The 11576-nt window shown below is 37.3% G+C and overlaps 1 protein-coding gene across 3 annotated transcripts in view; it reads left to right on the forward strand.

Annotated features, from left to right (window-relative positions):
- Nucleotides 1-7673, forward strand: part of QRSL1 (glutaminyl-tRNA amidotransferase subunit QRSL1) — a 29668-nt gene extending 21995 nt beyond the window's left edge. Inside the window, exons 9-10 of one of the 3 annotated variants that reach the window (XM_034991707.1) lie at nt 4308-4513; nt 7240-7673. In XM_034991707.1, coding sequence (XP_034847598.1) covers nt 4308-4513; nt 7240-7460 — 427 coding nt within the window. In that variant the 3' untranslated portion in view covers nt 7461-7673. Of the gene's footprint in view, nt 1-4307; nt 4514-7219 lie in introns of all 3 variants that reach the window. The other 2 variants (XM_034991706.1, XM_034991708.1) reach the window with 2 other exon arrangements.
- The last annotated feature ends 3903 nt before the right edge of the window (nt 7674-11576 follow it).

Raw genomic sequence — 11576 nt, forward strand, 5'->3', positions numbered from 1 at the left:
TTTGCAATGACATGAATGGAGCTAGAGAGTATTATGCTGTGTGAAAGCAGTCAGTCAGAGAAAGACAAATACCATATGATTTCACTCATGTGGAATTTAAGAAATAAAACAAATGAGCAAGGGGTGGGGCAGGGGGAAGAGAGAGGCAAACCAAGAAACAGGCTCTTAACTATAGAGAACAAACTGATAGTTACCAGAGGGGAGGTAGTTGGGGGGATGGGTTAAATAGGTGATGGGGATTAAGGAGTGCACTTATGATGAGCACCTGAGCACCGGGTGATGTATGGAATTGTTGAATCACTATATTGTACACTGTATGGTAATTAACTGGAATTAAAATAAAAACTTTAAAAAAATAAAAGACTCTTCTATTTTGACCGATGATTGTAATGATTTTGGAGTAGGAAAAGAAAATGAAATGTTGCTGAGAGGTTTTCTAAGCAAAGACTTTCATTAAGTGGAAAATGTTACATTTGCCAAATATAACTGATCAGAATCAAATTGTGTATCTCAGGGCACAAGTTGATAGACTATCTAGGTCACTGTAACAGCATATAAAGAAACTGAAGGAGAGGAGTCTGAAAGCTTCTCCATGGTCACCGGTTGGAGGTATTGACAAAAGGAAGTGAGAATTTCTGCTGGCCTCCCTATCTCTGAGTCGGAGAACTTAAGTCAGCTTTTTTGTTTTGAGGGGTTTTTTTTGCTTTCATTTGTTTTGTGAGGGGAGGATAGACATGAGTGATAGGAAAAATGGAATTTGGGTATACTTTTTTTTTAGTCTTACAAAGTCAATTTATGTGCCAGTAACTATAACAACTAACATTTTTTTTTTCTTCATGTGGTACCTCAGTTACAATTTTGTCATTCTTCTACTACCTTTTGTTCAAAAAACACAAATTAATTGAATTAGGAATCCACAGTTTAATGAACATAATTAACTTACATTTGAGCCACATTTAAATCTGATTTTTACTGTTTGTCTTCAATTTGTCCTATCTGTTCTTTCTTTTAACCTCTTTTCCTGCCTTCTTTTATTTTTTCTTTAAATAACTTTTCTCTTAAGGAGATTTAAAACAAGAAAAAAAGTCATTTATATATGTCCAGATATTTGCTATTTCTGGTGCTTTTTATTCCTTTGTATAGATCCAAATATCCATCTGGTGTAATTTTCTTTCTCCCTAAAGAACTTTAATATTTCTTGTAGTACAATCCTGCTGGCAATGAATTCTTTCAGCTTTTGTTTATATGTAAAAGTCTTTATTTTACCTTTAATTTTGATATTTTCTCTGGGTATCAAATTCTAGATTGATGGTTTTTCTTTCAATACCTTAAAGATCTTGTTCTGTTGCCTCCTGACTTGCATAGTTTCTGAGAAGTCTATTGTCATTCTTGTCTTTGTTCCTCTGTGTATAACATGTCTTCCCCGCCCCCCCAGCTGATATTAAGACTTTATCATTGGTTTTCAGGAATTTGACTGTGATGTGTCTTGGTGTGGTTTTCTGCATATTTCTTCTTGCTTAGGGGTTTGTTGAGCTTCTTGTATCTGTGGGTTTATCATTTTAATCATATTGCCTAAAGTAGAGTTAAATTAGCCTAGACGAAAGGCCATTTTAGACACATCCTTGCAAAGCTTTTTAAAAAGGAAGCTTTGTAAGGATCCAACAGAGTCTAAGTAACTTAACTACATCCCAGAACAAAGCCCAGTACCGTTTAAAGGAATACAACAAAAATGCAGCAAATGACAATGTAAAAGTTGCCACGCCCATTTTAATCAAATTTGGAAAAGTTTTGGCCACTGTTTCTTAAAATATTTTTTCTGACCTCCCACTTCTGGGACTCCATTCATATGTACATTAATCTGCTTGATGTTGTCCCACAGCGCACTGATGGCTCCATCCTGTTTTTTTGTTTTTTTCCTTTTTTAGTCCTTCTCTCTGCGCTTCCTTTTGGATAGTTTCTGTTACTATCTTTAGAATCACTGATCTGCTGTGTCACCTGCTGTCAATCGCATCCAGTCTCATTTTTATTTCCTATTTTGTATTTTTCATTCCTAGAACTTCCAAGTAGGTCTTCTTATCTCTTCAATTTCTTCATGATACCATGTTTTCTTCTACTTTCTTGAACATATGGAACATATTTATAGGAGTAAATACATGTTTTAATGTTCTTCTCTGCTAATTCTGCTAATTTCTCTTGTTTCTGGATCTCTTTATATTGATTGCTTTTTACCCCCTAGTTATAGGTTATATTTTCTGCTTTTTTGCATGGCTGGGCGTGGCAACTTTTACATTGTCATTAGCTGCATTTTTGTTGTATTCCTTTAAACGGTGCTGGGCTTTGTTCTGGGATGCAGTTAAGTTACTTAGAATCTGTTGGATCCTTTCAAGGCTTCCTTTTTATTTTATTTTTTTAAGATTTTATTTATTTGACAAAGAGAGCGCGCACAAGCAGAAGGAGAAGCAGGCTCCCCGCTGAGCAAGGAGCCGGATGTGGGGCTTGATCCCGACTGAGCCACCCAGGCGCCCCTCAAGTCTTCCTTTTTAAAAAGCTTTGCTTTTTAGGCAATTATTTTTTTAGGCAATACCCTTGAAGAATTTTGCCAGATGCCTCACGTATTATGAAGACTTTCCCGCTTTGGCCATTAGGAACACACACTTTCTAGCCCTGTATCAGCTCTTGCAGTTTTTTGACTTTTCAGTGATTCTTTCCCCAGCCTTGAGAATGTCTTCTCCCTACGTGCACACGTCAGTACTCAGCCAAAGACCTGAGGGATCACTGCAGATCTCTTGAGCTCTGTGTGCTATTTTCTCCTCTCCGGTACCCAGCGAGCAAATTTCAGTTGTCTTTGCCTCCCTGCACTTCCAGTCCCCTTGTCTAACTTCCTGAAAATTCTGTTTAGGTTCCTCCTGTCTGGGCTGAGGCCTGGAAACTGCCTCCAGGCATTACGCTGGGGAAATGAAAGGGCTCACTTATTTCCTTTCCTTCTCTCAGAACTCTCTCTCTTGAATGCCTGTTGTAATATCTGAAAATGGTTGCTTTATTTTGCCTAGCTTTCTGGGCAAAATAAAGCGGGGAAAATTACTATGGGTAAATACTAGGGTATGTTACTATTTACTATGGCAGGGTAAATTCCATCCCTCTGTCATTAATGGAAGCAAAAGTTGTGTTTTTGAACCATATTTAAAGTAGGAAGAAATTTAATAGAAAACAAATTTTTGCTTGTGTTTGAATAAAATTGAGGTTTGGAAAATGCTGTTAATGACATTATTTAAGCCATCAACTGTTATTGTGGTATAAATTATAGGTGATACCTGCATTTCTCTCTCTGTCGACCCTGTGGTCAAACGATAGTAAAGACATTTGATATTTCTATAGGATGCTTTTAGAGTAAAAAAGATAGCACATTTTTATCTTTATTATATTTGGTCCTCAGTAAGACTGTAGTAGTTATATCCATTTTTACAGGTGAGGAAACTGAAGTTTAAAACATGTTTGCCAGCCTTTGTATCCACTTCAGAAGGATCTAAAGAGTGCCTTCTTTTTCCCTTTCTTTGCATCATTGACTTGTAATCACTTTTATAAGTGGCTAGTTCCTTAATCTCTTCAGTAAAGTGAGCCTCTTTCCTTGAATTTCACATTTCCATTCTTGGGGTATGCCTATCCATAAAATACAAAATTGCAAACACCGTATACTTTCTCCAGTTTGTGTTTCCAGAGCCTGTTTCCTAGTGTCTAATTATTATGGCATATTAGAATTCTGCAAAACTTCAGAATCCTTACAATAATGAGTTATCATTATATTACATTATATTATCATATATTACATTATATGATTATATTATATCATTATATTACATTATATTAAGTAAGACATTATAATAGAAGAAGGATTAGAATAAGCCTCCAAAGACCTAAGTTCTAGTCTTTCCTTTACCACTGCCCGTCTTTGTAACCTTTGGAAAGTCATTTAATTGCTATGCACTTGATTTTTTTTCACCTGAAAATAAATGTTCTGGTTTAATGATATCCCTGGATATGGATGATATCCACTTATTTAATGATATCACTATTTTGTGATTACATGTGTAGAATTGTATCTAGCAGTGAATTCTGATTAAACTCCTGATACACAAATTTTTAGAAATAACAGCACAGTTGAACAAAAATCATTTATATGTGTTGTTAGGAATCTTAGTGGTGCCTGCTTATAAAGGTCAAGAATCCAGTCATTCTTTCACAAACCTTATGTGTGAAAATTGATTCAAAGAAATTAAAAAATCCTTAAAATATCCCCTATTTTTCCACAGAAACTATGAGAATTATTTCATTAAGGCACAGAAAGTGAGACGACTCATTGCTAATGATTTTGTGAATGTTTTTAACTCCGGAGTGGATGTCTTGCTGACTCCCACCACCTTGAGTGAGGCGGTACCATACCTGGAGTTCATTAAAGAAGACAACAGGACACGAAGCGCCCAGGATGATATTTTTACACAGGCTGTAAATATGGCAGGTAAGGATCCCTTGGGAATGTTCTGGATTTCTTCAAATATTTAGACAGGCACCCTGGTCTTCAACTTAGGTTCCAGCTAGATTGTTCCCTGAAGGCAACAGCTTGTCCTTCTGGAATGCTTAGGAATGTGTGTACGTGTGTGGTGTGTGCAAATGCTTAGGCCTGCGTGCCCTTGCAGTCACCATGCACATGCATACTCAGAGTCATTCTACTAATAGCGTAATTTTAACTTTTATTTTGGAAATTTTCAAACCTACAGAAAAGTTGAAAGAATGGTATAATGAATACCAATATGCATTTGACTGGATTCATTCATTTTGCCTAATCTGCTTTCTCCTTTCTCTCTTTCTCTCTGTATACACACACACACACACACACATACACTTTTTTTTTAGCTGAATAATTTGAAAGTTTCAATGTCGTGATACTTCACCCCTAAATACTTTAGCATAAATCTTCTAAAAATGATGACATTCTCCCGCATAACCACAATTCTGTTATCACACCTAGGAAGACTAACATGAATATAATAATATTCCAAATATAGTCCATACTTAAATTTTCTCAATTTTACCAAAAATGTCTTTTATAAAATTGTTTTCCCCTCATAGATATATTACATTTGTTTACGATCTTTTTAAAATTTAGAACAATACCTCAGTTTTCTGCTTTGGATTTTTGGTTTTTGTTTGTTTGTTTTTTTCTTGGAACACATCAGACTGTTTATAATCCATGTTTCAATCATCAAACTAAATGTAGAAAACTCAAGAGGAGAAGGAAAGCCTATTGTATTTCCCTGTACTTTTGTTTACTATGTTCATTTCTTCCTGGTATATGAAGATTCTTTGTTTTATCATATCCTTTATGTTTAAATTCCTTCAGCCATTCTTTTAGGGTAGGTCAGCTGTTAACTAGTTCTCTTAACTTACTTTCTTTCTTTTTTTTTAAAGATTTTATTTATTTATTTGAGAGAGAGAATGAAAGAGAGAGCTTGAGAGGGGTAGGGTCAGAGGGAGAAGCAGACTCCCTGCTGAGCAGGGAGCCCGATGCGGGACTCGATTCAGGGACTCCAGGATCGTGACCTGAGCCGAAGGCAGTCGCTTAACCAACTGAGCCACCCAGGCGCCCCCTCTTAACTTTCTTTCTAAGAATGCTTGATTTCCTTTCATGTTTAAAGGTTATGTTCACTGGATACAGGATCTGTGCTTGCCATTTCTTTTCTCTAGCACTTAAAAAATGTTATGCCACTTCTTCTGGCCTGCATAGTTTCTGATTAGAAATCCCCCACCTTTTAAAATTTTTTTTTTAATTGACGTTGACTTTTTTGAAGAGCCTAGTGTACTTGCCCTATAGGATGTCCCATCCATAATCTGGGTTTGTTAGATTGCTTCCTCATGACTGGGTTGAGTCAAACATTTTGGCAGAAATACTACATGGTCTTCATGTCAGGAAACAGTTAATGTCAGTTTGTTCCACTTTCGGAGACTAAGTTGATTTCTTAGTTAAGGAAGTAAGTGCCAGGTGTTTTCCATGTAAAGGTATATTTTTCCTTTTATCAATTATAACCAATTGGTGAGGTGATACTTTGAGATTGTGTGAATATCCTATTCCCCAAAATTCTTGAACCCAGTTTTAGATCTCTTGATGATCCTTGCCTGAATTATTTCCTGGAGAATTACAAAATGCTGATTTTTCTGTCATTCTTTCTACAAATATTAGCTAGCAGTCTTCTCTAAAGACAGCTTTGCTTTTTTAAAAACTCAGTGTATTATAAACAATTACTGTCATTATTGGTTTTGATGCTCAAATTGGCCAACAAGAGCCCTTTCAAGTTACATGTAATCTTTAGACCTATCCCCATTAATTTCTAAAAACAAACTTACTTTAAGGCATAACAAGATATCCCAGGAACTTGTGCTTTCTTTGCCCCAAACCTGGAATTAAAACTGAGTTACTATTTCTTATCTATCAAATTGGCAAACATTCAAAAGCTCAACAACATATTCAGATGGTAATGCTGTAGTGAAAAAGCATTTTGCTGATAGGAGTTCAAAATAGTACAACTTTTTTGGAGAGGAATTTGGCAATATCTGGTTACATATGCATTTATCTTTTGATGAAGCAATCTCTATTCATCTGAGAGACTTTCAAAAATACCAAAAAACATGGGGCACCTGGGTGGCTCAGTCAGTTAAGCATCCGACTCCTGATTTTGGCTCAGGTCATGATCTCATGGGTGGTGTGATCGAGCCCTGCATCATCGGGCTCCACGCTCAGTGGGGAGTCTGCTTGAGATTCTCTCCCTCTTCCCCTCCCCCTGCTCTCTCTCTCTCAAATAAATAAATAAATATTTAAAAAAAAAACAACCAAAAAACATGTACACAAGGTAATTCACCCAAGCATGGTGTGAAATAGCTCAATACTGAAAACTACCTAAATGCCCAAAGCCCAACCATAGAAGAATGGGTGAACAAATTATGGTACAAACCACATAATGGAGTGCTATGCAGCTATAAAAAAGGAATGAAGAAAGTCTCTGAGTTGATACACAGTGATTTCCAAGATATATTGTTAAGTGAGCAAAGGAAGGTACAGCATATCATATGTTTTTTGTCATTTTTTAAACCTTATCTGTCTTGTACCTACTAGCACTGGAAAGGAGAATGAGTCTCCCCTTCTTAGGATGGAAAATTAATCAGCTAATAGGGTTTCTTTCTTGTCTTCAGGATTGCCAGCAGTGAGTGTCCCTGTAGCCCTCTCAAACCAAGGTTTGCCAATAGGACTCCAGTTTATTGGACGTGCATTTTGTGACCAGCAGCTTCTTACAGTTGCCAGTTGGTTTGAAAAACAAGTACAGTTTCCTGTTATTCAGCTTCAAGAACTAATGGATGATTTTTCATCAGACTTTGAAATCGAAAAGTTATCTTCTGTTTCTCTAAAACAATAGTGGTAAATATAGCATGCAAATTAAAATAACTTGAAGATTTTATATTCAAGAGAAGTCGGATGATCTTGCTAAAGTCCTATAATGTGGTTCATTGTCAACACAATCATTCCTTGGAATCACTTTTTAAAAGCTCCTGTGATGGGCACCTGGGTGGCTCAGTCGTTAAGCATCTGCCTTCGGCTCAGGTCATGATCCCAGGGTCCTGGGATCGAGCCCTGCATCAGGCTTCCTGCTCTGCAGGAAGCCTGCTTCTTCCTCTCCCACTCCCTCTGCTTGTGTTCCCTCTCTCGCTGTGTCTCTGCCAAATAAATAAAAATATAAAAAAAAAAAAACCTGTGATATAGTTAATTAATTATAAGTCATCTGTCAGCATTTATGAAGTATCCACTAAGTATAAAGTACAGGATTTTTACATTAACACAGACACATGTTCCTGGAAAATGATGCATTCTGCAAAAATGTTCATTAGTAAGAGCTTAGAGTAAAGGTAAGCTTAGGGATAAGCCTCTCAGAACTTGCACATCTTTGTAACCAAAGTGATAATAAAGGCTATAATTTGTACCTCCAGAGAGAACCTCAACAGCCAGGCAGATAGGCAATTCAAACGTAGTGGAGGCTGCCTCGGGGGATGTTAAAAATGCACAAAAACAATAAAATGGGAATATTTGCTTCTGAGTGCTGAACAAAGGAGGTAGAAGGGGAGCTCTGAGCACTGGAGGAAGTGCAACCTGCTGGGTCCCAGAGTCATGCAAGACGGGGCGTATGCCTCTCTGGGGAAGAGCCCAGGTGCAGACGCTCTTGATTTCTCTAAAAATAGAGCTGCAATGACTGAAAACTTTCTCCTGTTTTGCTAAAGGTGAAAATTTGACTTCTACCATCCCAGAACCCCATGCAAAGGAACCAGAAAAACTCCATGTGACTTCATTTTCCTATTTACCAATCACAAATGAAGTCGCTGGTATCATAGAAACATTTGTTGTAACCTAAGAGACCATATTGGACTTGAAACTTGGGAGGCAGGGCGCCTGGGTGGCTCAGTCGTTAAGCGTCTGCCTTCGGCTCAGGTCATGATCCTAGGGTCCTGGGATTGAGTCCCACATCGGACTCCCTGCTTGGCAGGAAGCCTGCTTCTTCCTCTCCCACTCCCCCTGCTTGTGTTCCTGCTCTTGCTCTCTCTCTGTCAAATAAATAAATAAAATCTTAAAAAAAAAAATTGGGGAGGCAGTGGAGCATGATTTTATTGAGAAAGTTTCAAGATACAAGTATATTCAATATGAAAAACTGGTAGATAATTTGGTGAGGATGCCAAAGATAGGAGGCCCATAGCCTCCTCCCTTACCCCAGATTCTCTATTCCTTATGGTTTCCTTACCCCCTTAGCTTTCTTTACAAGTGCTCTCTGTGTCCCTTGAGCCCAAAGAGACATTAACACGAATCTGTATTCAATAGGAAAGAAAATTTTATGAAAATCCTAGATTTACCTAACACTATAAAGTTTCATCATTGGATTTGTCTTTGCCAGAATACCACTGTCATCTCGTGTTGATCAGGTTCTAATTTGGCACTTACATATTACTGATAAGAATACGGAAGCTGAATTATTATTTAATACATTCACTTTGTTTAGTAATAAGTCTTTTCTAAATATGAAGTACCTGAGGGAAAAAATCTTAAGTGGCAGAACCTTCTGCAGAGCCACTGGAATGTTGCATGGGAGGAAGTTAGCCTGCCTGTTACTTTCTCATTAATAGTTTTCTCTCCTCCCAGGATCCTTCCACTTTCAAATAGTCTGACAAGCTTTATATAAAATCTTTTTGTGCCAGGCCCACTAGTTTTCTTATAAATCATGACTCTGAATTTGTGAATGAGGAAGAAATTCACAAGAGAGAATTGCATTTTTTTTATGACAAGCGAAAACCATCTTCATTGAAGGAGCTAATATGATTAAAAATCAAAGAATAAATCTTAGCTCCAGTCTTTTTTTAATGTGTGTATAATTTGAAGTGAATTTTTTTCAAAGGATATTTATGTCATTTCTCTGATTCCTGTATCTGCTTGAGCTGCGCTGATGATTTGAATCTGGAACTAGGGAAGTGAAACATTGACTATTCTCACATAATACCCAACTAGCATGAAATAATACCTAATTTGTTTCTCTTTCTTCTCCATCTCTACCCTAAATCTAGTAGATCTCATTTCACCAAATCATTGTCTGGGAATTTAAATGGGAAATGGTTTCTGTATCTCCACTAATTAAGTCCTGAAATTGTTAGCAATTCTGAAAGGCAAAGGTGGGTGCAAGGGTAACATGAGTTCCCTGATAAGACACAGCAAAACAAAAAGAAGTTAGATTCAACCACAAAAACATCAGTAGAGTGAAAGAATGTGATGAGATCACAAAACCTGGCACCCCAACACCACCTAGAGCCCAGGGAGCAAGTGGGAAAGTCAGTGTTCCGTGTTGGCCCCCAGTGTTACCAAGAAAATCACTTGAAACCAGGGAGGCATAATGTTCTCTTTGGCTCTTTGCTACCAGGTCATCAGGAACACAGAGGACCTTGAGCGGGCTAGAAAAGACAGCCTGCTACCAAAAAGGAGCTTCTAAAAATGACAAGGAACGGTGACTCCTATTAAGAAATCACCTCTACCTTCTAACGTAGACAAGAAATACCTTTAGGATTTTTTTTTTTTTTAAGATTTTATCCATTTATTTGAGAGAGAGAGAAAGAGCCAGCATGAGCGGTGGGGAGGGGCAGAGGGAAAAAAAGCAGACTCCCCACTGAGCAGGAAGCCCAATGCAGGAGGGCTTGATCCCAGGACCCCAGGATCACAACCTGAGCTGAAGGCAGACACCCAACTAACTCAGCCATCCAGGCTGCTCCCTTTAGGATTTTAGACTGAAGGACTGTGAGAGAACCATTACAGGGCACCAGTAGGTAGAGTTCAGGGATGCTGCAAACTGTGTCATACCCTGTTCCAGTGAAGGAAGGGGAGCAAGCTAATGGAATTTTCACAATAGCTTCTGTTATGAATTTTCATTCATTAACTACTTTTGATCTCCCTTTCCTCAAGCATCTGATTATCTATACCAAGGTTAAAAGTGCATTGACTGTGCAAGCCTGGGGTAAGATGTGTTCTAGAAGCACCAGAGGACACTTCGAGTAGAAGGTCTTGCTCAGTTATTTCGTGACTTAAGCAGTGTGTACACTAGAACATAAACCTGAAGTTTTAATAAAGGCAAATAATATGAGAAAACTCAGCCAACGTTAAATAAAATTATTAGAGGATTTCAGAGGTTTTTTTTTCTTCTTCCATTTCTTTTTCTTTACACCTCAATGGAATATAAATCCAGAAGGATTTTAGGCAATTTATTAAAAACATATTATTGCAATGGTATAAAAGTAAATAGTTGAGGAAATCAGTAAAGTGATAAAAGTAACAAGAAAGGATAAAACCAGGAATAAAGTTCAAAATAAAAAGGCTTCTCAAGGTATTTATATAGATACTTAAACCTGTATAGTATGACACAGTGGGAAATTTTCCAGTAGCTTACCTAGTGAGGTAGGTAAGGCCACCAGATTTAAAAATCAAATAAACTTGGGTTTGAGCCCCATTATTGCCATTTACAAGCTGCGTAACCTGTCCGAGCTTCAGTATCCTGACTGAATATAGAGATAATATTTACTCCAAGGGATGGTTGGGAGGATTAAATTTAAATGATGCACTGAAAGCACCTAGCATGATGCCTGCTAGACCAAGCACTTAATAATTTGTAGCTGAAAGTAAGTGCATACAATTATAAACTTAAGTCATTTTCCTATACAGTTGACCCTTGAACAACACAGGTTTGAACTGCATGGGTTCACTTACATGTGAATTTTTTTATAAGTACAGTACTGTAAATGTATTTTCTCTCCCTTATGCTTTTCTTAATAAAATTTTCTCTAGCTTATTTTATTGTTAAGAGTACAGTATATAATGCATATAGCTACCCAATGCTCTGGCTTCCCCTGAGGATGAAGTTTAAAATATGAGGAAGAACTGATGGCCTGTATATTTCTAAAGCAATTTCCATGAGCTTTTTTTTTTAAATAAAGAATTGGATAACACAGTGTTC

This window comes from Mirounga leonina, unplaced genomic scaffold, assembly GCF_011800145.1.
Source record: "Mirounga leonina isolate KUSES-001 unplaced genomic scaffold, KU_Mleo_1.0 Mir_53, whole genome shotgun sequence".
Lineage (NCBI taxonomy): Eukaryota > Metazoa > Chordata > Mammalia > Carnivora > Phocidae > Mirounga > Mirounga leonina.